General features: G+C 47.3%; 14 protein-coding genes across 14 annotated transcripts; 6 read left to right on the plus strand and 8 right to left on the minus strand.

The window, feature by feature from the left end:
- Positions 1–125: 125 nt before the first annotated feature.
- On the minus strand, positions 126–2,312 carry F4813DRAFT_358743 (glycoside hydrolase family 27 protein). Its single transcript, XM_049243265.1, has 2 exons — positions 1,163–2,312; positions 126–1,104 (listed from the first exon to the last, which is right to left on the minus strand). Exons 1-2 carry the CDS (start codon positions 1,732–1,734, stop codon positions 249–251), a joined length of 1,428 nt encoding a protein of 475 aa, XP_049099961.1. The 5' UTR covers positions 1,735–2,312; the 3' UTR covers positions 126–248.
- Positions 2,313–3,870: 1,558 nt separating this feature from the next.
- On the plus strand, positions 3,871–4,352 carry F4813DRAFT_389261 (uncharacterized protein; the record flags this gene model as incomplete). Its single annotated transcript, XM_049246801.1, has 2 exons — positions 3,871–4,185; positions 4,257–4,352. The coding sequence occupies 2 exons, from the start codon at positions 3,871–3,873 to the stop codon at positions 4,350–4,352; spliced, it is 411 nt and encodes a 136-aa protein (XP_049099962.1).
- Positions 4,353–5,283: 931 nt separating this feature from the next.
- F4813DRAFT_358745 (S-adenosyl-L-methionine-dependent methyltransferase) lies at positions 5,284–6,583 on the plus strand. Its single transcript, XM_049243266.1, has one exon. It carries the CDS (start codon positions 5,510–5,512, stop codon positions 6,449–6,451), a length of 942 nt encoding a protein of 313 aa, XP_049099963.1. The 5' UTR covers positions 5,284–5,509; the 3' UTR covers positions 6,452–6,583.
- F4813DRAFT_358748 (uncharacterized protein) lies at positions 6,584–7,462 on the minus strand (the record flags this gene model as incomplete). The annotated part of the gene is made up of 2 exons (XM_049243267.1): positions 7,370–7,462; positions 6,584–7,279 (listed from the first exon to the last, which is right to left on the minus strand). Coding segments are annotated over exons 1-2 (386 nt in total), but the record flags the coding sequence as incomplete, so codon positions are not given.
- A 556-nt stretch (positions 7,463–8,018) lies between these two features.
- On the plus strand, positions 8,019–8,756 carry F4813DRAFT_389264 (uncharacterized protein; the record flags this gene model as incomplete). The annotated part of the gene is made up of 3 exons (XM_049246802.1): positions 8,019–8,076; positions 8,257–8,324; positions 8,445–8,756. 3 exons carry the CDS (start codon positions 8,019–8,021, stop codon positions 8,754–8,756), a joined length of 438 nt encoding a protein of 145 aa, XP_049099965.1.
- Positions 8,757–9,173: 417 nt separating this feature from the next.
- On the minus strand, positions 9,174–11,023 carry F4813DRAFT_396127 (uncharacterized protein; the record flags this gene model as incomplete). The annotated part of the gene is made up of 5 exons (XM_049247788.1): positions 9,174–9,361; positions 9,470–9,647; positions 9,706–9,743; positions 9,868–10,159; positions 10,262–11,023. 5 exons carry the CDS (start codon positions 11,021–11,023, stop codon positions 9,174–9,176), a joined length of 1,458 nt encoding a protein of 485 aa, XP_049099966.1.
- A 705-nt stretch (positions 11,024–11,728) lies between these two features.
- Positions 11,729–14,498, minus strand: F4813DRAFT_67518 (P-loop containing nucleoside triphosphate hydrolase protein). Its single transcript, XM_049248751.1, has 2 exons — positions 14,046–14,498; positions 11,729–13,981 (listed from the first exon to the last, which is right to left on the minus strand). Exons 1-2 carry the CDS (start codon positions 14,226–14,228, stop codon positions 11,735–11,737), a joined length of 2,430 nt encoding a protein of 809 aa, XP_049099967.1. The 5' UTR covers positions 14,229–14,498; the 3' UTR covers positions 11,729–11,734.
- A 41-nt stretch (positions 14,499–14,539) lies between these two features.
- Positions 14,540–15,728, plus strand: F4813DRAFT_67589 (synaptobrevin-domain-containing protein). Its single transcript, XM_049248754.1, has 2 exons — positions 14,540–14,927; positions 14,989–15,728. Exons 1-2 carry the CDS (start codon positions 14,890–14,892, stop codon positions 15,665–15,667), a joined length of 717 nt encoding a protein of 238 aa, XP_049099968.1. The 5' UTR covers positions 14,540–14,889; the 3' UTR covers positions 15,668–15,728.
- A 236-nt stretch (positions 15,729–15,964) lies between these two features.
- On the minus strand, positions 15,965–17,057 carry F4813DRAFT_67585 (uncharacterized protein). Its single transcript, XM_049248753.1, has 2 exons — positions 16,655–17,057; positions 15,965–16,591 (listed from the first exon to the last, which is right to left on the minus strand). Exons 1-2 carry the CDS (start codon positions 16,742–16,744, stop codon positions 16,190–16,192), a joined length of 492 nt encoding a protein of 163 aa, XP_049099969.1. The 5' UTR covers positions 16,745–17,057; the 3' UTR covers positions 15,965–16,189.
- A 1-nt stretch (position 17,058) lies between these two features.
- On the minus strand, positions 17,059–18,583 carry F4813DRAFT_67584 (NAD(P)-binding protein). The gene has a single exon (XM_049248752.1). It carries the CDS (start codon positions 18,443–18,445, stop codon positions 17,183–17,185), a length of 1,263 nt encoding a protein of 420 aa, XP_049099970.1. The 5' UTR covers positions 18,446–18,583; the 3' UTR covers positions 17,059–17,182.
- A 79-nt stretch (positions 18,584–18,662) lies between these two features.
- Positions 18,663–19,593, minus strand: F4813DRAFT_358765 (uncharacterized protein). The gene has a single exon (XM_049243268.1). It carries the CDS (start codon positions 19,269–19,271, stop codon positions 18,867–18,869), a length of 405 nt encoding a protein of 134 aa, XP_049099971.1. The 5' UTR covers positions 19,272–19,593; the 3' UTR covers positions 18,663–18,866.
- Positions 19,594–19,905: 312 nt separating this feature from the next.
- Positions 19,906–20,896, plus strand: F4813DRAFT_358769 (uncharacterized protein). Its single transcript, XM_049243269.1, has one exon. The coding sequence runs from the start codon at positions 20,033–20,035 to the stop codon at positions 20,735–20,737; it is 705 nt and encodes a 234-aa protein (XP_049099972.1). The 5' UTR covers positions 19,906–20,032; the 3' UTR covers positions 20,738–20,896.
- A 254-nt stretch (positions 20,897–21,150) lies between these two features.
- F4813DRAFT_67623 (Sec1-like protein) lies at positions 21,151–24,161 on the plus strand. Its single transcript, XM_049248755.1, has 6 exons — positions 21,151–21,381; positions 21,499–21,669; positions 21,774–21,811; positions 21,895–21,982; positions 22,039–22,388; positions 22,448–24,161. The coding sequence occupies exons 2-6, from the start codon at positions 21,636–21,638 to the stop codon at positions 24,110–24,112; spliced, it is 2,175 nt and encodes a 724-aa protein (XP_049099973.1). The 5' UTR covers positions 21,151–21,381; positions 21,499–21,635; the 3' UTR covers positions 24,113–24,161.
- A 1,415-nt stretch (positions 24,162–25,576) lies between these two features.
- F4813DRAFT_389272 (uncharacterized protein) lies at positions 25,577–27,991 on the minus strand (the record flags this gene model as incomplete). Its single annotated transcript, XM_049246803.1, has 3 exons — positions 25,577–27,642; positions 27,698–27,831; positions 27,894–27,991. The coding sequence occupies 3 exons, from the start codon at positions 27,989–27,991 to the stop codon at positions 25,577–25,579; spliced, it is 2,298 nt and encodes a 765-aa protein (XP_049099974.1).
- Positions 27,992–27,994: the final 3 nt, after the last annotated feature.

Genomic DNA, 27,994 nt, shown 5'->3' on the forward strand with positions numbered 1-27,994 from the left:
TTACTTGGTGAGATCTGATTGGCTTGGTCAAGTCTCCTTAGCACCTGTTGCACGTTTTACGTAATTGTACGTCTTTCGTAGACTTTTCTCAACTCTATTTGGTTCTTCCTAGAACAACTAAGTGTCTCATCTATAATTCTAACAAGGACGACAAAACAAGATCAGCCGAGAAAGAGGGTATCGATTACTTCTCTATAACTATTCAATTTTAATTCTCAACTAACTAATCCTTCTATTTCCGGAGTTCTCTATGATTGAGTGAGCTTGTATAAAACGCTTTGTCCTTCCCCAAGCTGCACAGTCAACCCCGAGCTCTCAACCCCTAAATCATTATTAGCCCATACATCATGGACCTCAAACCCCCCACTAATCCCGAGGTCACCCCATGATACCCTAATAGTCTGCACGCCCGACAATGAACTCCCAAAGCCGCCTTGGCCTTCGTCTGGGCCGTAGTTAACGATTACCACCACCGCCACTCCTGACGCGTCTGGCCCAGCGATCCACGCCTGTAACTGTTGAGAGCTGGGGAAGCCAGTTCCTGGATTGCGGGGTTGCATCGGGTGATGGGAGGTAAAGTCAGCAATTGCAATAGCATCTGTGTTTGTCAAGAGATTGAGCCCAAATGCATCAAGATTGGTTAAATCAGAGCCGATGATAAGGTTAGCACCAGCTCCGAGCCAGTGTGTCATGATAGTCTGGCGCTCGTCATCTGTTACTCCTGATACTGAGGCAGGATTACCTACAAACAGGTTATCCATATCAGGATAAGTGGTTAGAGTTGTATTATACAGCATCACAGTAGTAATATACTGTCGGTAGTTGTCAATGGCCCGTTGGACAACTTCCCAAGAGACAAATGTAGTCTCCCCGCCATTATTGATGTCTTGGTCGGTGCGCATAGAGTCAGCATTCGTCTCCCAGATGTCGAAATACTCCTGTGAACGGTCCAGCTTCCACGAAATATCCAGACGCATCTCCCGTCCCGATTGTGCAATTGCTTGGTGATACGCAATAACCTCGCCACTCAAGTCAGGAGGCAGGTTTACGTTATTTGATGGTGACCCCGGCGTCACATAATCAAGCTTGATGAAGTCGACGCCCCTTTTACTAAAGTCTTAGCTTCAAACGGCCGGGTTTTATCTTTGATGTGAAAACTTACCAAGAAGCGAATAGGTTCACAACAGAATTATGCCAATCTTGAACGGCCGGTTGGGAATAATCAAAATTGCAGCGAGCTAAGCCGTTATCGCCAGAGCATACCGAGCCAATAGTGACGTCCGTCCCAAAGATAGTTTTCGCCTCGTCGGCGATGAAAGCACCGGGTACGACGTACACGCCCAGGAGTAAACCTTCAGCGTGTAAGTGGCTGGCCAAGCTCGGAATATCAAATATAGACGAATCATAAATGATACGTCCGAACTCATCGCCGTTGCCACCTACAGACCATCCAGAATCGAGACTGCAATATACATATCCGGCGTCTTTAAGTGCAGTGGTTTTCGCGAGTACGTCGCATTGGCTTATCACTCCAGTCTGGTTGAATGAAAAGTCCGGCGTTGTACTAGGGTTTGCAATTATACCGAAAGGGTTCCACCCCCTAGGTGAACTCGTGAAGCCATTGGGAGTTGTTTCGATCTGAACGATATTTAAGACCGGCCCAGATGCAGCTAAGGCAACCACAGCCGTTAATGTGCCACTTGCGGCTACTAAAACGGAACGCCGGGGTATCATGATGAATTAGGATAGTGAGTAAATCTCGACACTGTCTGGATGGAGCAGACCTGATATCTGGATGTTAAGTCGTTGCTTAAAACCCGTGCCTCTTAGTCCTACGAGTAACGATGAGCCATCATCGGGTACCCGGCAAAGAGCTTTCCATAGGACGCGGAAGAGCGGGACAAAGTATCGTGATATATCTCATAATAGGGTTAGTCTTACGAGACTTACGCGTAGATGGCGGTCGGCGGTAAAGGTTTATCGCCAGCAGCGGCCCCCTTTTTAGCTGGCGTCAGCTTCTGACTAATATTTACGGACAAGTTGTGGATTCAATGTAACGGCATGAGTAAGGTATGGGCTAGATTGTATGAATGAAGTGAAAGACAACTTTTCGCCAACGTATGTTGCAATTCCAGATAAAAGCGCAACCATTAATACGAGGTTATGAGATTTTAGCTCCTTCAATCATGTGTTGGTGTTTTATCTCTAGCGGGCAGATTAGTTCCAAATTACTCTCCTATCATACTAGGTTAGCCTGTATAAAATCTATATTTAGGTTAGGTACTTAGGTATGTAAAGACCCAAGGTACACATATATAGAAAGCTAGCGAATGTCTTCGAGTAACACAATAACTTTCTGAAAGAGTAAAAGTTATGTATGTCACGGTATAGCGGCATTACGTAAGCGCGCTTAGGACTACTGATATACCTACCTTAAGAGCCTCACAGCCAGTCAGTAAGCGTGGTAAGTTGTGTAACTATATCTTGCAGTTTAGTCTTCTGACAAGGGTATTAGCGGCTTACTATCCTTGGGACGGCACTTGATCATTTTCATGTATTTCATGTGAGATTATAGCCTATAGGCTTAAGTCCGGCAGATACGAACTTGATGGTTACACTCACAAAGGCTTTGATAGGGTATTGAGTTAGGATATTACCTTGTGCAACCGTTGCATTCCAGGCGTAGCACAAAATAATAAGCCAACAGTCTCAATACAGATTATAACTCTTCCCCTTGCAGCCGGGGCCCATGACTGGCTTACATCTCGTCTTCATTGGGTTACGGCGACAGCTTGTTATCTCTCAAACAGAAGCGGGTTACGAGCGTCTTACTTGCAGTTGTTGAGTTGTTGTTAACAATTGCATGTTTGAATATGATACGGCAAAGAAAAACTATATTATAAATTAGCTTGTAGCGGAGTATTAGAGCTCCGAGTGGAATGCCCCTATAGATTTTGACTAGGTATTTCAATAGTGTAAGTGGTCAGCACCTGTCCGAACCTGTTAATTGGCTTGGATTTTCGGGTCATCGGTGTTATACTGCAGTGAAGGGGGGATCGATCTTTTATAGAGGCTCAATTTGTAATCTATTTCTATGTCCACATAAGCGCTTTCAGCCTGCCGTTTTATTCCCGGTTGAGCTGAGATGAGATGCAGTAGTATTGAGGATGTCACCGCACCAGATCTCCTGGGATAGCGGCTAGCTTGGATGATATCTAATAACCTTCAAGTCAACCAAATGCGTGTTATTGGGGACGATTAAGAATAAGTCGTGTCTGTTATGTGGGTAGGTACTCACGTATACCCAGAGCGCCAAAGAGGTAAATGTCATATGACACAACAAGTTACAAACAACATAGTTAAATAAGTTGGATCGCAGTGACCAAATAGCTAATAGCTGATAATTATGTACCTAGGAGGTAGGTAAAGGGGGCTCTCGGAACTGGTCACTTTAACTGAAGGCCAGTACGTAAAACTCCTAAGTTATCATTAGTTTGATAGTATCTTGTTAGTAAAGACAACCTCACGCTCGAAATGTTGTCTTGGAACGTGAGATGGTAGTGGATAGTCTATTTCCCCCTTAAAATACTATTGGTAATCAAAACTCTACGAGACTGCGGGATTATGGTAGTATAAGCAGCTGTAAATGGACTGATCCTACTAGTCTCCACCCCATATCATCTTATACACATATACGTATCAAGCTCCAAAGGGTAGGTGGAATTAAAAAAATCAGTATATATATATAGACCCTTTTTCACTCGCCTTTCTATCTTCTAAGTAGTCAGTAAACATCGCTCTCGAATCTTCTCTAAACAAATCGGCCACCAAGGAATCTTCCATACATACCTTACTATCCAACCCAGTATCATGCATTTTTCTCTTCTCGCGCTCCCCTTTGCCGCTCAGGTTTTTGCTGCGGCATTGGCAACTCCTGAGAAGCCTGGAAATATTGCGGAGCGAGATGCTGCTAAAGGAGAAATAGAGTCGCGAGATAGCGGGTTCCAGATCAACTACTATACAGACGGCGGCTGCTCCTCTTACCTCACCTCTGTCTTCCCGTCCACCGATGGTAGCTGCTATGGATACTCATACAATGGCGACAATAGCGCCAACATCGCCAACTGTGATGCTCCGGGGGGCTACACGTGCTACTGCACCTTCTATGCTCAGTCAGGCTGCCAGGTAAAAGACCCAAGATCTAACATATATTAGATTAAATGCCGCCATGAAAAAACAATCTAACAGCTTTACAGGGTGCTTCGCAGACTGTTGCGTACAACAGCGGCAACTGTGCCTCAAACTATGGTCATGGCTTCCTCTCCATGGAATGTTTCTATCTCTTCAGTTAAGAGTCAGGAGTATAGCAGTTGGAATGTTGACTCTCTGCGGGAACAGTCTAGGTGCAGGACCAACCAGGGGCTTACGGACACTCTTTCAATGGCGGTACCTGACTATGGTAGTTGTCCACGGCGTCACTCATTTGAAAAGAAAAGCAACGAAGGGTTATTGTATTGTGATATATTGTTATCTTGGTCATTGAAACCAAATCGGAAGGACACTGTCAACCAACTCTCCCACTACACTGGTTATTTAAATGCCTCAATAAAGCAATTATAGTACAAGCCAAGCTCCTGCTCTCCAATATAGAAAACATATCCGTGGCCAAAATCGCCTCTTTATTGCTTTATCTTCTTCGCTCGTATACTATCAGATATTATACTGTAATAGCCTAAACATTATTACGAAATTACCTTTTAGTGGTGTAGCAGTATGTTCGACAGATACTGCAACCTGATATGGCTTATCTACTTTGATATATTGGGATGATTGCGTGGTGGTTTTCATAATGTCTTAAATGTGCTTCTTAAAGCGTACCTATGCATACTGTGAGGCCCCTTTCCGATTATCGAAACTGGCTGAAGGAGGGGGACCTTTTAGCTTATTGGCCTAGATAAGCCTCAGAGAAGGCTACTGTAAGCCCTTATGTATAGGAATGGCTTTGTACTTGATCAATTAATTTTTAACTCATTGCCTGCCAATGGAAACAGAGATGTTTTGCGTTTAAACTGATAGAAATCTTTGAAATAATAGGTAATTTAGGTGCCTTAGGTACCTAAGGTTAGGTTAAGCCAGGTTCCCAATTCAGGCCAAGTTATTTACTTACATTCCAGATTTCTATTATTCTGGAGTTCCTAAATTGGCACCATGCTTCGGGCGTATGTATATGTCTTATCTGTCCCTCCATTCCGGGGAGTGCCATCTCCAACTTAGGAACGTCACAAGAGCGGATACATCACGATACTTGATACGCAATGTCGTATTCGCTTTGTTTAAACCTCCGCCCTGTACTACGTGAGGCAATATACGTATAAGAGGGGACAATTCTTCGGAAGAAGACGGTCTTTATAGTAGAAGTGTTTTCTGGGGGTTTTTTTCTTTTCTTTTTTTTTTGGGCAATCTCATCCAAAAATTTCCATCGCGCTTCCACCTCACACATTATCTCGCCATGGCTTCTGCTCCAATTTCAAAGCGTAGCATAGATATTGCAGGCAAAAAATTTGCATTTTCTGCCCGCCAAGGTGTCGACTGGTCAAACTATCTAGCCTACCGCCCAGCCTACCCGCAATCGTTTTTCGAGCGCATCTATAACTACCATGCCCAAAAAGCCGGGACGGCTTGGTCCGTAGCTCATGATATTGGCGCTGGTTGTGGGGTCGTCTCTTCAGTCCTCGCTAGTCGCTTCGACAGCGTCATAGTCTCGGACCCTAACGACGGATATGCTGAGCTCGCCCGAGAATTCATACTTGAAAAGACATCGTTCCCCGAGTCTAAATTCAAGTTCCTTCAAGAAACTGCCGAGGAAAGCTCACTTGAATCGGGTATTGTCGATCTGGTTACCGCGTGCGAGTGTATTCATTGGACTACGCCGGAAATTGCTATCAGGGAATTCGGGAGGCAGCTTGGAGCTGGTGGGACGCTTGCGATCACATATTATACTCGCCCGCTCATTGAGGCAAACGAGCGGGCTGTAAGGGCCTATAAGGCTGTCTGGGATGCTTTTTCGAAGAAAGTTCAAGGCGAGATATGTGAGAGGGCTTGTAAAATCAACAACACTGCACTTGAAAGCTTGGAGTTCCCCGAGAAAGATTGGGAGGCTTTAAAGAGGATATACATCAATACCCAGGGGACTCTCGACAGCTTCATGCTGGATGACAGGACAGTTGAAAGCAGGGTCAAGGAAAGCGAGGAGAAAGTCTGGGTAGAAGATGATGATTGGTGTGACATGTGTGGTATCGAGTGGCTCAAAGGCTATGCTGCTACCTGGGAACCGCCCATCCAAGAGTCAGAAATACAAGACATTTGGGATGAGTTAGAGCGTGCTTTGGAAGGGAAACAAGTTAAGACTAGGACACCGGTTGTGATGATTCTAGCCACGAAGAGGGCATAGAAAGTATGTTCGGTAGTCATATCAGATACTACATGATAGAATATTGATAATAAGTAGCCACATTAAGAAAGAAATCTTGAGCATTCTATGGAAGCTTACTAATTATGAATATTAAATCAACATTCAAAAAAAGGGGGAATTAAAAAAAAATAACCACAAAAAGGGGGCAGAGAATGATTTTCTAAATACCTTAGGTTAGGTTACCTGGTAGTTAACTGCCATAAAAGTGATAGCTACCCCCTTTTAACTGTTAAGTAGGCTTTCCCATCTTAAAAATTCATTGACGGTGTAGAATACCTAGACTCATATGAAAACCTATATGTTTATGAGGCATATCGTAACTAACATTGTCATGATTGCTTCTCATTATACGATTTGCCCCTACCTCTTTACATCCTCGGACCTTTCCTTCGTTAAATATCCGAAAATGACGACGTATCGCTAGTTGCTAGCTAGCATTCCCTCCACGCAATCGAACAGTTTTCCTCGGAGACATCCACGACCTAACCGCTAAAACCCATAATATCATTAGCTTGAGCATTGTCGGTAACGCATCGTCTCTGACAAGCCTTCCGACTTCTTCATGATCTGTGCAAGGCTTGATCATAGTTGCACTTCGAGTTGCCCCGTTCCATTCCCGGCCTAAAAGCGCATTCAGATTAATTAATGCCTTGGTATTGCTATTGAGTGCTGATGATATTTCTGTAGTAGTTTCCGGCTGCTGGCTATCAATTTGTGGCGATATTTTTGGCATCGGAGTCTGGCTAGTTTGTACCATGGAAGGCCGGCCTAGAGAAATTAATGCTAGTGCCTCTCCCTTGATTTCCTCTATAAGTTCAGACTTGGATACATCTACGCTGTGTGATAGGAGGAGCTGGTTGTAGCTGTCTTGGTTGTCTTGGTTGTGATTCAACATACCTTCCTCCATGATTTTGTTGGATAATCCAGTGTCTAAGGGCTTGCTGAGAACCCGAGTAACGGGCTTGATGTTTTTTTTTTTTTTTTTTTTTTTTTTTTTGGAACATTTCGTTAGGTATGTTTTCGGCCAGTTCGTCAAGAGGGTCTCGGAACTCGTTTACTCTACCGCCAAAGTCTACCAGTGTTGTTGCGGATTGAGGCGTAACAGGAAATTTAAATTTCCTGAACTACATGGACGACCTAATTATTCTTCCGCTGTCAGCCACAGAAGAAGGAGCCACATCAATCCAAGAACACAGTGCGGTAACGTAGCGTCATACATCACCCACTATAAAATACCCGGGTCCTAGCGCTAGAATTAGCTTGCCTCAACCCTGTACCCGTCCCCCAACGAGGAAGGTATGAAGTAATCCTCCATACTGTCCTTACCCACCCCCGGACTCAGCTCGCATAACGCCCCATTCATTCATCACCAACTTTTCTGCAACTTACGATCCTCCTAAACCTACCTAGTCTTCTTTTATACACATACCTACCTACCTACCCACCTCTATACAACACAACACTCTTCGCAATTTATTTCTAGATTTCCTTATTGTTATTTCCCTTCCACATACGTAAAAAAAGGAAAACCGAAAATCATATCAACATGTGTTCCGCGGACCTGTTCCTCGGCCTTCTGGCTATCCTATTCCCCCCTCTGCCGGGTACGTCATCCCCCCAATGAGTCTTGCCCCCCCTCACCCACGAGCCCTCGTTATTCGTCTGCCTTGCGTGGATAGACAATCCATCTCACAACGGCCACGAACAGCCATCAACTACTATTGCGATTTAACCGCCGATTGCGATTTAGAGGCAAATAGCTAACGATGCAATATAATTAATAGTCTGGGTTAAAACCGGTCTCTGCTCCGCCGACTCCATCATCAACGTCCTGCTATGTGTACTAGGCTACGTAAGTCCCACCCTACCCTACCACATACTCCACGACCCACGATATCCACCCCCATGCATACCCTATCCGCATCAATCCCAATCCCAATCTCAATCTCAATTCTTTCTAACCATCCCACAGCTCCCCGGCCTCATACACGCCTGGTACATAATCTCCAAGTTCCCCGAGTCGTACGAGTACGAAGTCGTGCCGCAGGACAGCGAGCGCGCCCACGTCACCTACGTCTTCGTGCAGGAGCCCCAGCCCCAAGCCCGCCCTCAGGCCCATCCCAAGTCTGCCTCTAACGCGCAGCCAAACTACGGCGCTACCGACAACAACCACAACGCTTCTTCGTCTGCTGGTCCCTCCGACGCCCACGACGACGAGGGCAACGCCCCGCCTACCTACGCCGAGGCCGTCAAGGGCGACCACAAGATCCAGACCCACGACTAGATGTCCTACGTGTTGTCCGCCGCGCCGGTCCGGCGGCCGCGATGGTGGTTGTGGATGGACCGGTATCCCGAGGGGTCCTAGGTTCTAGGGCTGCTCTTGGGGACTCAGCTAGAATATCTACAGGAAGGCTTTGCATAGCGGGACTCACTACGAATCAGACGGGAGCAGGGATGCCTTCTTAATCTAGGAGCTGGAGGTAGGACTGGCTCGGACCGAGCAATGTTTTGCGTTATGCCCTGCTGGTTCGATCATTCAACGAGCGTTCTCGGGGTTCGTCGAGATTTCATCTCTGGTGCTATGTAATACAACAATATTGTAAAAGAGTAACCTAATATATCGTGGTTCAGCGAAGATATTTTTATCATAGTAATATATTCCGTCTACAACTGATGATATCTCAGCTAATCAACGGCTTATCTATATCCATCTATCCCCGTCGTCGTCATCAACATCGCTCCTAGCATTGCCCAGCATGTCTCTACTCTTCTTCCTTCTGCCATGGTACACGCAGATCCCCGTGCCACCGGATGAGTGCCTCTTGTTGGCCGGGCACATGGGACTGTTGGGCAGATGCTCCGGCATGTCAAACTCGAAAGAGCCGTGCGCTGCGGTTTCATATCGGTTTAGAGCCACCGGCACCTCCCACCACTCTTTGCTCGAGCTGCTCTTCCTCTTGTCTCTCTCCTGCATATCCCGGTCCTACACAGTATTACGCTCGGGAGTAGAAGGGGAAAGAGGTGCAGGGCCGCGAGAAGGTTCAGGCTCGCTGTTGCTATTGCTGCCGCTTCCGTGGTGGATCGGTGGTGCTGAGATATCGAAGAAGAAGGACTGTGGCTTGCAAGCATGATGGCCGCTCCCGCGCAGAGGGGGTGTCTTTATGCGAGTTGCCTCCTAGTTGTTAAGTAAGCGGATCGAGTGTCAACGCAAATATTGTAGTCGTCAGACTTACACCGCCAGGGAACTCCGCGCAAAATGCATGCGCCGGTTCTATATAAATCTGTTAGTCAGGCCGTCTCTTGTTTGCCTAGTCCGCTTGTGCCTATCCTCCCATCTGTTCTTCTATATAACTATTGTAACAGTCTCAAACTGTAGGGGTCTTAGAGATACACACCGATATACGAGACCGGGCTCGTGACAGGTGTCCGGCCCCGGAGCACGTCGCGGATGGAGCTTGAGGTGCTCACGTCAGAGCTGGCAGACGCCTCGCGATGCCAGGGGCTCTTTCCGAAGAGCTTAAACGAACGCCGCCTCTTGCTCTGCTCGCGTAGTAGCGATGCCGCGCGACCCATGAGCGGCGCAGGCGAACGGCTGTGACCGTGACCCAAGAGTTGTGCTTGTGCCCCCGTCACCGTGCTTGCCGTATAGTCGTATGCGTCATTGTCGCTGTACATCTTCTTGATTTTCTACATCAATCGTGTAATGTCCTCGTCAGTGCCCAGGTACACTTGGGGGAATAAGAGATAACTAGGGGTATATCGAAACTCAAACACGTTCCCTCGACTTACTAGCCTATGGTCCGGGAAGAGCCTTAAAAAGAACGATTTCCTAGGTTTGGCGTCGGGCATAGTTGTAGGTAAATTGACGATAGGCGAAACTGAAGCTCCCGAAGTGCTTGGCAGTTGGCTTGCAGAAGTTGCAAGGGGAGTAGCAGAGTCTGAATTACCACTTATTATTGTAAGTGGTGAGCTTTGTATCGGTCTAGCCGGTCCCGAAAATGAAATACCACCTTCGCTGCCTTGAAACCATTGGGGTGATCTCTGTAAAGACTGGACGTGGGCTTCTTCTGTTAGATAGGGGCTGGGCAGTGGTGATTGTGTCGTTCGATTAAGAGGGAACATAGACTTGCCGCTCTCGCTGCTCGTGCCATGGCGGTTGAATGATAGCCCCTGAAATGACTGGTTATGGCTGTCCTCGCTAGGAAGGGGGCTAGGTAAAGGCTGGGAAATCCTTGGTATATGATCCCATAGACTACTGGATGAGTTCTCCAAACCATCTTGGGTATCCCAGCCGGAGCTACTCTTGCCAGAGCGCTTTCGCCATTTGAAGTGTCTCATGACCTTTCCAGGGCTTTCAGCGACTTCGCGCTCGGCCCAATAGCCTGCCGGAAACCAGACCCATTCGCAGCCTTCTCTGGCCGGCCGCGGCGGATCAATATATGTATTCGGGGTGACCGGCGCACTCTTGTATGACTCTTTCACAATTTGCCGTCCAGAGGGGTGCGTAGTTGGTACTGATGATGACGGTAGCCTGCTCGTTGGTCCGTCCATACCGGAGATGCTGGGAGGTCGCTATCGACTGGTAGTGCTCCGGTGAGACCATTCTGATGACGAGCTTCTATCTTCAGCGCTGCCCCCCATAGCGAGGAACCGGGGCATTTTTATTAAGGGGTGGGGATGAATAATAGTCATTAGGTCTTGTCACTTTAAAGAGTTAATTTTATGCGAGGGTGACAAAAGATCCATTGTTGATATAGGAATTTCGATCATGTGAAATACGACTTATAGGGAGGACTATACCAAGGCAAACATGGCTTGGTTAGGTAGAAGACAGATAAGAATATTGAAAGGTTGAAGTCGGTAAAGATATCTTACGCAATATCTACCGCGCTTCCAACAGTGTTGCATATGCCTTAGGTAGCGTTGCCTTTCTTTATAAAGCACTTGCCTTGCTTCTTTTTCTATGTTGAAAGATCTTCCTTCTTCTAATTAGTTATGAATAACTAGTACATGCATACATGTGTGTATGCACTTTCCTCCTTACTCTAATTATATGTACCTATATATTAGATACAGGTACCTCTCAAGTCTTACATATGTATTCTTTATCATTGTCCCATTTTTGGTATGTTTATACCTGGCCTATAGGAGGGCTATATGTGATTGGAGTTATCCTGCAGACTTAGTCCTCGCTAGTCGCCATATTGTACATTGTGTTACATCCCTGGATATATACGTACGAAGCCAGTAATTTATACCAGTCTACGGCCTCATTTCTTTTTTAGAGCGCGGCTCTAGCCGAGTGATGGGTGCCAGTTCCTTAGGGCTGTCATATAAGGGTTCTTGATGCCCTTCCTCATTCCATTCGCCAAGTATTTCGTGTCCGGGTCCATCAACCGAAGCATTTCCACCAAGAACTCTTTCTTTCTTACGCTCCGACTCACTAGCTTCCTTACGAATCTTTTCTAATCTTGCTCTACGCTTCGCGGTGTTAACGCTGATCTTAGCCAGATGAGCATCGATCCGAGCCTCCAATAATTCCTTCACGTGGAAGGCAAGGTTCTGGCTTCGAAAGACGCCAGAGTACCGATAGCTAAGCCAGAGGTAGAGTGTTATCATCTTGTGAAGAGTCTCTAGTCGTCGCAGATGCTCTGGCGAGTCACCGAAGGCCTCCTTGCCCGTGTCAAGAAGTTCCAAGTCGATCCCCGGGATGCTGAGGAGTTCGCCTCCTTCCATATTAGAGACGCACTTCGCGAAAGATTTTAGTATCTGAACGCCCGCCTTATCAGCCAGATAGACCGGCGCATTTAGGAAGACGCATCGATCATAAACTGACATGGGATAGGGTTGGATATGATCAGAAACCGCTAGCATTTCTTTTAGACCGCACATATGAAATCTCGAAGAAACTTGGGCGATGTCTCGCAAGCGAGATATTATATAGCTGAACGGAGTATTAGGCGGGAAGTAGGATGAAAATCGCTCGATGACCGACGGTGGTGGCTGTATACCAGCCGACAGTATAGGTTCCGGCTCGCGAAGGAATGCCTCCTTGACGACAGGAAGGTCAGCCTTTTCTAGAGTCGTCACATATCCAGGCTGGCCAGCTTTGGGCGGTGGGGTTCCAATTGTCTTGTCTCCATTTACGTCCGTTGTCGATTCTGATTCGGTTGCTTGGCGTGCCGTCCTGTAACGGCCAGCTCTGCCTCCTATCTGCCTGATTTCGGACACTGATATTTGCCGCCAGCCGGTTTTCGTGCGTTTGTGCGTTTGCTCAAAGATGATCCGTTTGATTTCTAAATTGAGACCCATGCCAATAGCGTCACTAGCGACGAGAAAATCGTACTCGTTATCGGGATCATTGAAAAGTGCGGCCTGCTGAGCGCGAGTTTCGGGTGGCAATGATCCGTAGACCATGGCACATCGGCGCCCTGTAAGCTTCTCGATCTGATTCTTTATGGCGTGGATGGTAAGTCGGGAGAATGTGATGACAGCGTCCCCCTTTTGAAGGTCTGAGTAGTTATCTAGGCTTTTATCCATGGTTTCTAGCGGGCTGAGTCTGTTATATCTCGTTATAACGCATTTATCGCCAATAGTATCGCATAGAGACTGAATCAGTTCCACGGCGCGCTCCTCTCCACAGAGATGGACTTCCTTGGCTTGTACACCTAGGACCGCTTGAGTCCACGCCCACCCTCTTTCGCTATCTCCAATCATTTGGATCTCATCGATGACTGCAACATCCACTGGTAAGTTAAGAGGGGCCATCTCAACTGTACAGCTTCTAAAATAATTGTCTTCGTCCTCAGGAATACGCTGTTCTTCACCGGTGATCAAGGCGCATTTCTTGCCCTTAGCATTAAAGCGAGTATATACTTCATGTGCTAACAGCCGAAGAGGCCCCGCGTAGATACCGGAATTGGAGTTTTCAAGCGCCTTTAGGGCATTGTAAGTTTTCCCAGAGTTGGTCGGACCGACATGAAGATAAATTGTGCGTTGCATAGCCCGTGTAGCAGGAAACCACTCGTAGGGGAACCGAAAATCCGCGATCTTCTTATGCGTAGAGACGATATTCTTGGGAAATCTCGAGCGCATAAGAAAGTTTTGGAAGCCATAGGCCAACTCCTCAGAGAGCCCAACTATATCATTCTCAACGAAAGCATTGCGCAAGCCCCAGAACAAGGGGTTTTCAAGCTTTGAGATAGCATTCTTCTCGCTCGCAAGATCGTAGGCTCTTGCAATCGAATTCCTAAACAGCTTTGCCTCGCGGTCTAAGTCCATCTTGGAGTTGACACCGAATGATTTGTACTCATCCTGCTTAGCTTCCCAACCATTCGTAGTAGTCATCAACAGGTCATATCTACCGAGAGTTAGGTTTCGGAATATGCCATAGGTCTTGGTCGCTTCTCTTTGCGACAGTTTAGAATTCTTAGGACCGTTTTCGCCTAATTTATTCAAACGAGTTTGAGCTTCTAGATATCTTGGATTACTAAACGACGGCACACCTGGCTTCGACCGATATAAATTGTTAATATTTATTATTTATGGTTGGATAGTTTTATATTCTTCTTACCTGGAACTTTTTCGCCCAGGGGTTTGTACTCGACTTTTTTTGGACGCGAGCCGCGGCACTGAATGTTGTAAAGGCATGTCTAAAGGAAGCCCTTCTAAGGGAAACATTTCCAACGACTTGTCTGTGATATGCGCGAGTCGCATAGCTTGAACTAGCCGGTCTAGCCCTGAGAGGGAAGTGCATTTCACATATAAGGAATAAGAAAGAGGTCAGGAATCATATCAGATTTTGATCCATTTGCATTAAAAATGGCTTGCCACCAACCCTGAAGCTAACGAAGCAAACGAAGTATTCAATGGGAGGCAAATCACAGACCTCATACCTTAGAAACTTCAACGATGGTGGGCGACCAACCGATAAGATACATGAATTTTTCTTATCGATAAATCCGTGGCTTATCCGAGGGACGCTTACATACATGTAGTACGACTTGCATTGCGTACCTAGGTACCTAGGTATGTAGGTACGCACGGAGTACAAACAGTACTTGCCTATTGTGATATACTGGTTCTTAAGCTCGGTCTTTTATTGGCTAATGTTGGCTAGTGCATCACTTAATGCATTCCCCCATTCCCCCATCCCCCATCGTCATTAATGCATCTTGAGTTCGCCTAAGAAAGGTAGCCTCACCTCACCCCAACCGCCCTGCCGCCTGAACTTGCTGACTTGATTTTTGTCAATCCATTTGCCAATCCTATCCCTTACCTTCGAAGGTCCCCCCCCTCCTAGATATTCCTCTCCTAGGTTACTGGATAATCAAGACTGAAACCCACGAATACTATCAAAAGTCTCGAGCGATCAGCTACATTCTACATAGATTGAGTGTCTCGATACATCATTCACGATGGCGTCCTCCTCGACACCTCAAACTCCACTTCTCTAGTACGTCCTGATCCATCTTATCGATCAAAAAGGAGCCAATGAGCGTAGCTAACAAGCGCAGTTCGTGCATCGCGCATCATACTACCATACTAGCTGAATGTACGACTTCGGCCTCGTCGCAAACCTCGTCGCTCGCCTCCCTTATTCTCCCCAAGATCAACCACGACACTCCTCAGAAGCTCACGTACACGCATGGCTCGCACCACATCCACTACATATCGGAAGCGCCCTCGGCGCATCCGGGCAACCGGTCGGCCGGCGGGTTGACGTTCCTCGTGATCGCGGAGTCGTCGCTGGGCCGGCGCGTGCCCTTCGGCTTCCTATTCGAGATCCGCAAGCGCTTCTTCAACGAGTTCTCCGCGGAGACGGCCGACTTTGCCGACATGCCTAACTATGGCGCGGGAAGCTTCAATGCCGAGCTCAAAAACCTGATGGTCGAGTTCGGCACCACGAGCGGTGGCCGCGACGATGCCATCACCAATGTCCAGCGCGAGATCGATGACGTCCGTGGCATCATGACCCGCAACATCGAGGGTCTACTCGAGAGAGGCGAGCGCATCGACTTACTTGTTGACAAGACAGACCGCCTCGGTGGCAGCGCGCGAGAGTTCAGAGTGCGCAGTCGCGGTCTCAAAAGACAGATGTGGTGGAAAAACGTCAAGTTGATGGCGCTGCTCATAGTAGTAATCCTCTTGATCATTGTCGCGATTGTGATTACAGTCAAGAATGCTGCGGGATGAGTCGGAAGTACAGCAGCGTGCATGTATACGTTCTTTGAGAGCTAGGGGATATCCATGCGCGGGCTAAGGAAGAGAGCGTGAAAAGCCTCCTAATTTGTTGTGTTTTTAACGGCGTTTTTTTCTAGGCTGACAAGTGGAGAGGATGTAAGTCTTTGCCAATACCAAGGCTCACGAATAGACGAAAAAGAAACAACATGCCTTGTTCTTTTTGTTGGCGTCGGTACTCGAGCCGGAGGGATTGCTTTAGGATACCAGGTGTATTCTCGTTTGTAGCTATGTACATATAGTTCTGTATCTTTAACAAGCAGATTGGTTCAAGCCGCTATAAGAGGTATGTAGGCTTTTGCCTCCTATAGGTAATTATAGCCAATTCTGTAGCAAGCAGGTCGCCTTATGATATAATAAGAATAGCTTCTTTAGACAAGCTCAAAGATTGCTAAGAGTACTCGACTATCCATATTCTTGGCCGAAATATTGATTCACGACCTCCCCCTCTACCGATTTTCCCACAAAAAGCATCCCTCATAATCTAGAAGAAATAGTTCCATCGGTTCTCCGCTGTGTTTCCGGATAGGCGTATCCATGGGCAACGGGGCTAGTTACTCCCGCTGCGTCAAACACGAACGGTGACCTCTGTAACCTCTCGGTGAAGAAAACAGGATGCAGACTCGAAGCGTCCATTTTCATAGTCGCAAGTGTCGAAGTGTATGGTATCGGTGCCGCGATACCTTGCGGCATGTGACCGGGCAGCGGCAATGGCTGAACTGCCGGGACCGGAACCGGAGTGGGCATCGGCATTGAAATTGGCTCTTGAGAGTATGACGACTGAGGTGATGAGTTTAGAGATAAGACATTTGGGAATATAATGTCGGATTCGTGAGGTGACATTTGAGCCGACAACTGATTTGTTGTTACGTTGGGCGGCTGGATGTAAGAGTTAGTAAATGAAGATAAGGACGAAGCCGTAGCTGTGAAATTGAAACTAACCCGAGGTTGTCGTCCAATGTCGTCATTCTCACGTGGGGATAAAGCAGGGTGCTTTAAGCCGAAGATTTGAGATACCGAGTGCCGCAGCATTATGTCCCGTTCGATTGAAGAAATAAAACAGATTGGAAATTAGTAGATATTTATTTATTACGATGATACTTTCCTAGAGGTAGGTAGGAATCAATGTTGCCCTACGGTGGAACCTCTAGGTTAATCCCTTGTGTCTCGTTGAAATGCATAACGTATACTCGGTACGTTTAACCCATGCAATAATGATGCTAGCGCACATCTATAGCAAATTAGGCTAGATCTACAGGTAAACTAATGCAGTTTAATCCTTTACGTCTAGGTTAGAACGTTGCTGTGTAAGTCGTTGGGGGAAATATGCAAGTTTAAGTAATGGGATAGTTACTCAACCTAAGGTATTCAATATATCCTCCTCAGTTCATTGAGACTCTTTCGTCGAAAGTTGCACAAGAGAATTAGAGCGAGGATACTTAGAATTAAACCATCTATTTAGAAGTCTATTCATGACGAAGTCTTCTTACCCTTCCGTCGCGAAGTTTTCTTTTCGGCCTCTTTCCCCTTCTTGATCGTGTTTATTAACGAGTCAATCTCCTCGGCCTTCTCTGCTTCCTTTTTTTCCTGCTCTTTTAACTCTTGCTTTTTCTTTTCTAAAACTCTTAGCGCTGCCTGTTCTTTCTCGGTCTTCTCAATAAGCTTGTCACTGGCTTCCCACAGCTTTTTTGCTACCTCTTCATCCTTTACCTCCATCCTCGCAAAGTCAACCTCGCTACATTCCTTAATAAGCTTGCCACCCGGTCCCATCCCTAGCCTTGGATCCATAACAGCATGAAGAATAGACTGGGCACCCATTTCCGGGCTCTTTAAAAGAAACCAGGGTACTACGTAAGATAATACATATACCGCAAGTCCCCAGAGCGAGCCCCGTGTCAACCATCGCCGCATCCCAGGAGTGCGCGTAAAGCCAGGGTCGACAAAGATGACTCGGGAGTTCATTGGAAGTTCGTCTGGTCGCTTGTACGCATCGAGATGTTTTTGATACGCTTGCCCAAATACCATTAACGCCAACTTGCTTCGGGCATAAGCTTTCCCCGGGGTCCATTCCTTCTTCACGAGCGCACTGTTGAGCGTCGGAGACCGAATGTAAGAGGAACAGGTCGGAATGATTATTCGTACGTCGCGATCGAAGGGTTGGGCTCGGAGAGCCGGACTTAATATCCCCAATAGATGGAAGTTGGCGAGATAATTGACCATCCACATCTCTTCAATCCCTTCTTCCGTCTCCGTACGTTTGCCCCCTGGTGGTGTAATGGTAGCAGCACATAGAATGAGCATGTCCAACCGGCGGGGCGGTGCGTTATCGATCCATTTGGTAGCAAATTTACGAATGCTATGTAGAGAAGAGAGGTCGACCTGTTCCGCATATATCATTTGGTTCTTCGTTCGTTGACGTAACTCTCCGATATAATCAGCGAGGAAGGGGTTCGACGGCGGCAGGTGGGTAAGAAGCACAATTTGGGCTCCTCGTTCAGCCAAGTCTCGTGTTACAGCAGCGCCTATTCCTGATGTCCCACCAGTTATCATGACTATCCGGCCATGCATTTTGCGTTCTGCCATGCTCACAGTTCCGGCAGAGTATCGCTTTAGAAGGTACAGGAATCCGGCAACAGCTCCAATTTGGAACAAGGTCCATGGGTCGCGCGCCCAATCGGGAGTCCAAGCCGGGGGGCCATTTACCAGTACGTCGTAGAAGAATGGAATTGGCATGATAGCCGGGTAAAGGCAATTGAAATTCTAAGGGAAATTTGAGAAGAAGTCGTTGGTGGAAAGTCCAGCTGGCGGAAGCATCCATTTCTAAGCAATCCGTGAATATGGCGTAGCGTTGTACAGGGGGCTGTGGCGACAACTTTTTTCTGTCCTTTAGATCTTTACGGATTACAGGGGTTGACAGATCGGAAATGCAAGGCTGAATGTGCCGAGATGGTGCCCACTTTTGTATATTACATAAATAGGTACATAGGTACCTAGGCAACGCCGCTTTAAACCTGAGCCGCACTTGAGGCTTACCTGAATTACCTAAGTACCTGTACAATACAAGCCAGCTGAACCAGGTGCCCCCAAGGGCGTTTTTGAGTTGGCCTCTCCTTGCACCAACTTAGGTAGGTTTCATTCTTCTAGCGGTTGAAAATCACCTCTCACGTTTAGTTGACATATACCAAATTGCTAAAAAATCAAGTGTGATTCGATGGACCATGTTGGACATTATTCTGCCAGACAATCTGATATCTGGAGCGGGGTTGGATGGGTTCTTGACGCGAATATACGAGGAAATGCGCTCTAGTTGAGGTGCTAGGGGTGCGAATGATACAAAGTGTATCGTCACCGCGGGATGCTGTTCCAGCACAGATTTTGCTATTGCTACGAACACATTCGATAACCCAGCTTCGCTGTTGACGAGAAACAAGACAACATTTGCGCGACCAATGACAACAGGAGGTGACTTGGGACTTGGGCTCAGAGTTATAAACCGAGCAAGAAACAATGCTGATATGGAAATTAAGATAGAAAGACTATAGAATAATCGTCTAGACATAGTGCAAGGCTTCCACGATCGTGAGGCGAGCAGCTATCAATATTATGCAACATCTGGCTACATAGTTAGACGGACTTAAATGCATGGATGGGCATGAATGGGCCTTACAATTACTTTTATACGCCAAATAAATTTTGAAATGGGATGCAAGGGCTAAAAGGAAGGAGGTAAGGGTTGAAAAGGAGTGGGAGATGTTATACGTAATATTGATTATAACTACCAGGGGGCCAAATCTCTGGGTCATCCAACACTCCAACACTCCAACACCACCTAGATACTTTGTCTCGCCTAGCTTAGACCTTGATGACGGGGTAGAATGATGTTGATTAGGTTAAGTTGATAATTACTGGGGCAAAGCCCAATAATTTTCAGTATAGCTACCTGTAATTACGTAATCACCTGCCACAACCTCTAAGTTGACGTTCTAAGTTAATAGTTAGTGCATAATTTTTGGCATGTAGTCCGGTTTATTTGCATAACTGCTGAAAGTATGCATAAATCCAGCTGAATCCAGCTGAGCTAGGCACGTGCCTGAGCAAAAGCGGCGAATGCGCTAACCCAAATTTGTAGGAGGCAGGGTCGGGTCAAATGTAGTGAGGTACCTAGGCACCTATGTAATTCACATAACCTATCAGCTCTTCCAACTTCCTGACTTCCTGACTTTCACTATTCTTTATTTCCTTCGCGCACAACATAAAAGATTACAACTATCTACGAATATAGGTTTCTGCCCAGATGGTTGCACTTCATTAATTATCAAAATGGTGTCTGATGAGTGGAGCGATCCTGAATACGACATCCCTCTTCAAGACAAGCGACCATTTGGATCAGGACTAAAGCGAAAACGGGTCGTTTTCGTCCCTGCTTCTTCAGGTAACCTCAACACTACAGAAGAAGACACAGCTACGAAAACTTCCAAATCTGTAGCTGATTTATACCTGAGCATTGTATTGCCTAAGGAAAAGGAGGTTAGCCAATCCACCTCAAAAGAGAGTTCAGATGTTGCTATAATTCCTCGAGCCTGTGAAATCTGCCGGTTGCCCTTGGAGGAACCCCTGGAAGAGGGTCCCGACTCCGATGGGAAAGCAAAGACAAGCTCTCGGCCACATGAAGCTTCGATAGCACATCAGGTATGCCTAACTCATTCGCACCCGCCTTCGGCACTAGACCGGTCGCGAATGGGGTTGAATATCCTTCAGTCTCAAGGCTGGGATCCAGACTCACGAAAGGGACTGGGCGTTGAACAACAGGGTGTGCAATATCCCATCAAAGTAAAACCAAAGAATGATACCCTAGGGATAGGGGTCCAAGTGCCAAAGAACCTACCGCCCAAGAAGGAGAAGGCGAAGACTTATGACGCCAAAAAGGTGCGGAGGATGGCCTTGGAGGATAAGAAACGGCATGAAAAACTTCGGCGGCAGCTCTACAGCAATTCGGATGTGGAGAAATACTTGGGGACCGGATAAAACACACCGCACGTCTTTAGTCACATGTTATTATATATGGGACTATTTAATCTTTAATATGAATACCCCTTTTCCAGACTGTTAATAGACTTGAGTCTGGTTACTCTATAAATGCCTTAATACGGAACAATATAACTTAAGTGGCTGGATTATATCAATCGTGGCTTGACTTATTAGTTCCATCATATCTTCATTAACTAAGAACCTTGACAACCACCTGATGTGTCACGCTACGTATGACGTCCCGCAACTTTAAACTTCTATTGCGAGTACCTACTTACATGTAGGTATGTAACAATTCCATCAATTGCATGTATTAGGTACAAATGTACCTATATAAGGCTGGGTGCCTCCTGTAGATGCATGTGGGTATACCTTGTAGTACGAAGTACGATACCTACCTTAGGTAGGTACGCTAATTCATGTTGTCCGCTAGCGACGAAGTGGGGCTTTCCAGTGTCCAACTCGGTCGCATTAGCGGATTGGCGCCCTGAAACCGAACCCCGCCAAGGGCCAAGAACCAACTTTACCACTTTACTACATTCTCACAGTCCCGTCTCTCTGAAACTCAAATCCTCTTACCACGTTGCTAGGTGTAATGCGTTCATCGATACCAGAAACTTGCATATGCTTTGGTGATACAGGTAAATTCCTCTTACGTCCATCTCTTATCACCATACGCGCCTACCGGAACTCGTTACTCGTACATGCGAACAACAATTCCCGATAGCGACACGTTGGTTAATAGGTATATCTTGTAGGAGCTTGCCTTTAACCTACCTACCTCCTACTTCCGAGCTCACCAATTACACAACACGTCGTGTTCCTTAACGTCGAAAACCTCGTAGAAATAGCGCGTCACCATAATATCTCCGTAGTGCCTACGGGCTAAGACAAAATGGGGGTATCCGTGATCGAAGAACAACGCGACGGTGAGAGGACCCCTAGACCTTCACGAGGCTGGAAGCTTGCCTTTCTCGTCAGCAAGAGCCTGTTCGTAGCATAGCTAACGTTATGACTTCTCTCTCGCATATAGTTATCATAAATACCGTTAAGAACATTACTGCTGGTGATGTAAGCTATACCCCTTATACCCTTATACCATCATACCCCTTTCTAAGGCCGAGACCACCATACTAACAGGACAATGCGTATAGTGGAAAATTCTGGTCATCGATGCCGACTCGAAGAAAATAATTGACAATGCCGTCAAGGAGGATGACATTCTTAATCATAATATTGCGAGTACGTTACCCGAACACGTCCCGTCTCTGGCGCATTGACTGAAGAGAATGCTACAGACATCGAACTTATCGAAGATCGGAGAGATATGAACCCGAGTATGGACGCTATATATATACTGTCACCGCAACCTCACATTGTAGACTGTCTCATGGCCGATATTGAACGACGGAGATATAAAAAAAGCTATTTAGTATGGACCACGGTACTCGATCCTCAGCTAAGGAGGCGGATAGACGGTTCAGGTCTAGCAAAGCAGCAGATTGCGGGCTTTGAAACTCTTTCGATCGACTATTACCCTCGCGAGTCCCACGTCGTTACGTTTAGAGACCCTTGGAGCTTTCCAATCCTATTCCATCCCGCTTGCAATGGACTTATAAGGAAGCACATGCAAGATTTGGCTCAGAAGGTTTGCGGAACCATATTAGTTTACGTCTGGTACCTGTCGTCTGACTTGAATGTTGATAGATCACTGGTCTATGTGTGACCCTTGGCGAGTACCCTAAGGTCCGCTACTACCGGCCCCAGAATCCAATACATGAGGCCAGCGTGTTATCGTCACATCTTGCCCGTTTTGTGTCAGAGGAGCTCGACGAATATGCACAATGGAATCCTAACTTCCCACCGCCGAGTTCCCGTCCGCAGGGAGTTCTCATAGTGACGGACAGATCCATGGATTTGATGGCTCCCTTGATACATGAATTTACATATCAAGCAATGGCACACGATCTACTACCGATCAAGGACGGAGATAAGACGACGTTCCACATGACCGTTAACGAGGGATCCCCAGATGCAGAAGAGAAGGACATGGAGCTCACCGAAAAAGACAAGGTATGGGTTGAAAACCGGCACAGACATATGAAGGATACCATCGATAAGTTGATGAGCGATTTCCAGAAGTTCCTCGATCAAAACCCTCATTTCACAAATTCGAACAGCGACACCACTAGTCTGAATGCAATTAAAGATATGATGGCGGGGCTGCCACAATTCCAAGAGATGAAAGAAGCATATTCCCTCCATCTTACCATGGCGCAAGAGTGTATGAACATCTTCCAACACCATAAATTGTCCGAGATGTCTCCTACAGAACAGGATATGGCTACAGGCCTTGACGAGGATAATCGGAAACCAAAAAACGTCCTCGATGCAATTGTTCGCCTCTTGGATGATGATGCTGTCACCCAGTCGGATCGTCTGCGTCTTATAATGATGTACCTCCTTTATAGGGACGGAGTAATCCCTGAAGATATTCAGAGGTTACTAGCACATGCGTCTTTGCCGCCCCAGGACGGCGAAGTTATAGGAAATTTGGAATTACTTGGTGGCCGTACTACACATGGTCTCAAGGACATCCGTAAAGACATAAAGCCCCTGTTTCCCATCGACCCGAAGGTACCGGTCCCTGAGGATAACTATATGTCACGATTCAATCCTGCGGTGAAAACCATGCTGGAACACCTATGCAGAGGAGCATTGGATCAGACAGCATTTCCCTATGTCAAACCACCACTTGACCCCAACGAGGACGCGCTCATTGGCCAGGGCTCTCTGCGAGCAACGAAACCTAGTTGGGCTGGTGCTGGTAGACGTGTCGTAGATAACAGACAACGTATTATTGTCTTTATGGCCGGTGGGGCAACGTTTTCCGAATCGCGCTCTTGCTACGAGGTTGGCGCGGCTTTGAACCGCGATGTCTTCCTAGCAACTAGCCATATGCTCACACCACAGCTATTTGTTAGACAGGTGGGTGATCTGGGCGTAGACAAGAGACGACTCGATATACCTATGGAGAGGCCACCCCAAAGAGCACCGGCACACTTATTCGAGCGACCCGCTCCACCACCGATGGCCGCTCCCCCGGTACCACCGGGTGGCCAACGCCCGCCCCCAGGACGAGCACCACCTCATCCTGGTGGGCTACCAGGCGGGCCAAGAATAGGTGGCGAGCCTCATGCTCCGTCCACACATACTCCGCCTGTACAGGCAATGAGCAATATGTCGCTTCACACTCCTAAACCATCAAACGGAAGTGATGTCAGACCTCCATCGTCGGCGAGCGGAGGCAAACCACACAAAATGGAAAAGGAAAAGAAGAAGCGTAACATCTTCGGAATGAAGAAGAGCTGAGGGAAAGAAGAGAAGGACGTAACCCCATAGGGGTAAATCTCAATGTACAGACACGAGGCAAAGCGCTCAAAGACTAATACCATAGGACTAAGTAGGGCTTAGTTCTTTCTTGGGTAGCATGACTGTCGAGCGTTTGGAGATAGGAAGCCAGGTAGACCGAGAAGGAATCGATAACATGCACATACATTTGGCAACGAATGCATAGCGTTGAGGAGTTGGCGTCTTGAGAGCGAGCGTTGCGTTCTGTTGCTGTATAGAGTTCCACATGGCAAGGCAGCCAGGGAGGGAAGAGATTGGTTGGTTGGTTGGTTGGTTGGGTTAGTTATACAATACATCATCAGCCTTTGTGTATATGGCCGCGCGAATATAATCCAAATCATAGACACACTATTTACCTATTGTTCAAGAACTACGTTGAAGATCTGACTGCTTAACAAATATCTTATGAGCGAATCTTGTTATTTAGGTATGTACCTAAGACCTAAGATATCCCATAGATAACTGAATAGAAGAAAGAGATGAAATATGACGGGAGGCTTTTAATTACCCTTTCTCTTCTCCATTGATCGTCCTAGTTATACCGTTCCTCTTGCGCGTAATAACTACCTAAACATCCTCCCTCTCTTCAACCACTCCTTTTTCCCGTCGTTTGTCAGCACTTCCACCTCCGGGGTTCCGAATACGCATATCCTTCCTATCTTACTATTGTTAATATTATACATCGTATTTCCGCCCACCTAATGCCGCAGACACGCAATCCAGGTAAGCAAATTACACCGAACAGCCCTTTCTCGACACCCATCCGTCCGGTCTCATTCTCCCTTCGTCCGAACTCCGTTCTCTTCAGATTAGAAATTGTCCGGAAGTCCTGATTTCGGTCCGGAGGCATTATATATACCTATATATACCTATCTATATCACAAGTCGCGGATCATGTCGCATGAGAGGCATATAAAGGGTAAAAAGGGAAAACCTACCTAGGTTAGAATCATCTCTTCCATTATCAGGTTTCATAATTCATTCTCGTTACTACGTTACTATCAGGCCAATACGCAAACTATTACTCTGTGAACCTGGTTATATTCGTTTTGACGCAGAGACAGAGCCCTGTAATGGGATAACTAGCAGGGTAGAGCCTCTGTTTGGTTCTAAACTATTTTCTTTGCTTTGCTTTGCTGTTGTTTGGAGCGAGCAAGGAGGGTTGTTACAATAGTACACGCTCTAATCCCTTTTACTTCCAAGGAGAGAAAAAAAAAAGAATCGCCTAGACTCTTGTCTTTTCGTCCCTAGTCTTCACGTCCGACCTGATCCTACCAGTACACACATAAGCGTCCCGTCGCCTCTGCTTAATCCAGTTACTACAGGGAAATATTGTGAATATGACACGATAAACCCACTAAGTTTACATCTGAACTGAGTGTGATGCAATGTTTAGTCCTCGAAGTAATCAGATTCGGAGGACTCCTAGTTCCGACGGAAAGTGCCGGGAGGAGGAGGCATGCCGCGGTGATCGAAACTGAATGCCACATTATCCGGTCCTTGGAAACCAGGGATCCCTGGCGGTATGAATCCCGGCGGTGGCGGGCCGCCGAAGAAGCCTGGAGGCGGTGCCATGTTGCGTGGGGGGCCGACTATCCCCTCTGGAGGAAATGCACCTATGGGAAAGTTTCCTGGTGGGAATGCACCCGGGATGGGGACGTTGCGCGGGTTCCCTGCTAGCCCAGGAGGGGGGATCATAGGTCGACCTAGAGGGGGCAACTGCTGTGCGTTGTTCTGCATCCAAGCAGTTGGATGAATCTGATCCAAGCCCGGGGGAACTTGGCGCTGGAGAATCTGGGTGGGCTGCTGTGGGCGACTATCTGGTTCCCTATGATGAATTGGAACTTCGTCAAAGAAGCTGGGCAAGTTGGTGGGACGACCAACTGGATGTTGAGCGGTAACACGCTCGTGTTGATAATCGATTTCCCTATCTGGCGTAGGAAGGATTTGTGCTGGCCTAGAGGGCTGCGGCATTCTCATAGCAAGTTGCTCATTTCTCTGGGCTTCGGGCGCTACTCGGGCGCTCTGCATTAGAGTCATGAGGAACTCAGCATTACTGTTGCTATTTCGACTTGGTGGTTGTTCAGACCGCGCTGCGCTCTGCCGCTGGCCAATGAGGTCATGCAAGATCTGCTGTTCTGAGCGCATTCCGGCAGCAAATTGCGGATGTACTTGTGGCCTAGGTGTGTGAACATCTTGACCTGGAGGAAGTCCACGAGAGAGCGGTTCTTCGCGGCGGTCCTGCGCATAAAGCTGGTAAGGGCCGGGGGAAGCAATCACATGGCTAGGAGGAGGCTCTGAAAACCCGCCAGATGGCGGCGTCGTAGCCTGAAGGGTTTGTTTCTGCAGCTTTTGCAACAATGCTTGAAAAGCGACTTTTTCGGCTGTGTCATTTTGTGTTTGCCCACCACCTAGAGCGAAAAGAGGGTTCATCTCACTGGCTGGCGGAGCACTAGCAACAGGAGTCGGAGGCTCAACTTGACGTCGAGATTCTTCTTGTGAAGAGAAAAGTTTCTGAAATCGAGAACCTGTCTTTGGCTTGATAACAGGAATAGCATTCTCCTTAGCAGCTTCACCAGTGCTCATTGGCGTTTCCATGCTTGAACTCTGTGCAAATGCAGCGAAAAATTTATCCGGTCCAGTCTCTACAGCAGGCGCCGATTTGACTTTTGTCTTCTCGGTTTCAACCTTCTCGGGTGGTGCTGATACTTCAGTAATTGACTTAGGGGCCGGCTCAGCCTTTGCCGAGTTCTTCCCTGCCTTCATACTATCCATAAACTTCATGAAGTCCTCTTGAGTATGCGCTTGGGGCTGCTCTTCGACGGGCTCATCAAGCCATTCCGGTTCCCGTTCCTGACGCTGATCCCGGTCTCGATCCCATCTTCGTTCAAATGTTCTTTCCCTCGGCCTATCTTGCTGTCCTTCACCCTGATGCTCGTTTCCGGCCCTATCTCTCCAACTCTTGGACCTGTCAAAACGTTCCCGAGGCGCGGGGGCGTCATTGTCCCTTAGCCAGGGTTGATCGGTCCTGTTCTTGTTCAGGCCGTTTCTACGGGGTTTATCGCTATCTTCCCCTTCTTTGTCCTTGGCAAACTCGCCGAAGTTGCGACGGGGTCGATCCCCATTATCAGTGTCATCTTGATCGCGCGGTCGGCGTTCTGGTCCAAAACGTTCAGGCCGGTCACCCATACGACCATGGAATCTTTCAGCGCCTTCATGTCCAAAACTTTTACGGGGCTTCACGGTACTCCAGCCCTCACTGTCCTGGTCGTCACCGCGTCGGCGGAAGCCATTCCGAGCGTCACGATCGCGGTCACGGTCACGGAAGCGCTCAGAATTGTCAGCATCGCCATTCCGGGAGCGGAAGGCGAAGCGGTCTCGAGTATCGGTATCCTTCAAGGTCTTATCAGTATCGAATGGTTTGTTGGCCCTTGTGAGAGTAGCCGACGAAAAGGTCGTCCGCGGTGGTCCGAGGATAATATCCTCAGAAACTAGGGAAACCAGTTAGAAGAATTTAGATAGAGGGGAATTGATATAAAAACATACCCCCGGCGTTTCGCGATGTGTGTCTGTCAATGCCTACTCGTCTATTAGACGGGTCTAATAGGGAGCTGTCGTTGCTTTTTCTCTCGGTCCCAGGTTTATTCCCTTGGTTGTTGCGGAAGGCTTCGGGCGGTGGCCTGTATGGCTTATTAGTATGGCGGCAAAAAGTAAATCCCACGTTTTATTAGCTTAAACGTACCCCATCCATTCTTCTGCAGGGGGAAGTGCGCCCGGCTTGACGCACAAGGGCGACTCGCGCAGAAATACCAGCGTGTCTACTGTATATCGTAATGCCATATC

Source organism: Daldinia decipiens (genome assembly GCF_022478715.1).
Source record: "Daldinia decipiens strain CBS 113046 unplaced genomic scaffold F4813scaffold_15, whole genome shotgun sequence".
Lineage (NCBI taxonomy): Eukaryota > Fungi > Ascomycota > Sordariomycetes > Xylariales > Hypoxylaceae > Daldinia > Daldinia decipiens.

What these genes read in the sequence shown, in the direction of transcription:
- F4813DRAFT_358743 (XM_049243265.1), bottom strand. Translation starts at nt 1,734, where the DNA reads ATGATACCCCGGCGTTCCGTTTTAGTAGCCGCAAGTGGCACATTAACG. An exon ending in GTGAACCTATTCGCTTCTTG is followed by an intron (nt 1,105 to 1,162) that starts GTAAGTTTTCAC and finishes CTTTAGTAAAAG; the next exon opens with GGGCGTCGACTTCATCAAGC.
- F4813DRAFT_358745 (XM_049243266.1), top strand. Translation starts at nt 5,510, where the DNA reads ATGGCTTCTGCTCCAATTTCAAAGCGTAGCATAGATATTGCAGGCAAA.
- F4813DRAFT_67518 (XM_049248751.1), bottom strand. Translation starts at nt 14,228, where the DNA reads ATGCACTTCCCTCTCAGGGCTAGACCGGCTAGTTCAAGCTATGCGACT. An exon ending in CCTGGGCGAAAAAGTTCCAG is followed by an intron (nt 13,982 to 14,045) that starts GTAAGAAGAATA and finishes TATCGGTCGAAG; the next exon opens with CCAGGTGTGCCGTCGTTTAG.
- F4813DRAFT_67589 (XM_049248754.1), top strand. Translation starts at nt 14,890, where the DNA reads ATGGCGTCCTCCTCGACACCTCAAACTCCACTTCTCTA. An exon ending in CCTCAAACTCCACTTCTCTA is followed by an intron (nt 14,928 to 14,988) that starts GTACGTCCTGAT and finishes TAACAAGCGCAG; the next exon opens with TTCGTGCATCGCGCATCATA.
- F4813DRAFT_67585 (XM_049248753.1), bottom strand. Translation starts at nt 16,744, where the DNA reads ATGCTGCGGCACTCGGTATCTCAAATCTTCGGCTTAAAGCACCCTGCT. An exon ending in ACATTGGACGACAACCTCGG is followed by an intron (nt 16,592 to 16,654) that starts GTTAGTTTCAAT and finishes TCTTACATCCAG; the next exon opens with CCGCCCAACGTAACAACAAA.
- F4813DRAFT_67584 (XM_049248752.1), bottom strand. Translation starts at nt 18,445, where the DNA reads ATGCCAATTCCATTCTTCTACGACGTACTGGTAAATGGCCCCCCGGCT.
- F4813DRAFT_358765 (XM_049243268.1), bottom strand. Translation starts at nt 19,271, where the DNA reads ATGTCTAGACGATTATTCTATAGTCTTTCTATCTTAATTTCCATATCA.
- F4813DRAFT_358769 (XM_049243269.1), top strand. Translation starts at nt 20,033, where the DNA reads ATGGTGTCTGATGAGTGGAGCGATCCTGAATACGACATCCCTCTTCAA.
- F4813DRAFT_67623 (XM_049248755.1), top strand. Translation starts at nt 21,636, where the DNA reads ATGGGGGTATCCGTGATCGAAGAACAACGCGACG. An exon ending in AGAACATTACTGCTGGTGAT is followed by an intron (nt 21,812 to 21,894) that starts GTAAGCTATACC and finishes CAATGCGTATAG; the next exon opens with TGGAAAATTCTGGTCATCGA. An exon ending in TGCAAGATTTGGCTCAGAAG is followed by an intron (nt 22,389 to 22,447) that starts GTTTGCGGAACC and finishes GAATGTTGATAG; the next exon opens with ATCACTGGTCTATGTGTGAC.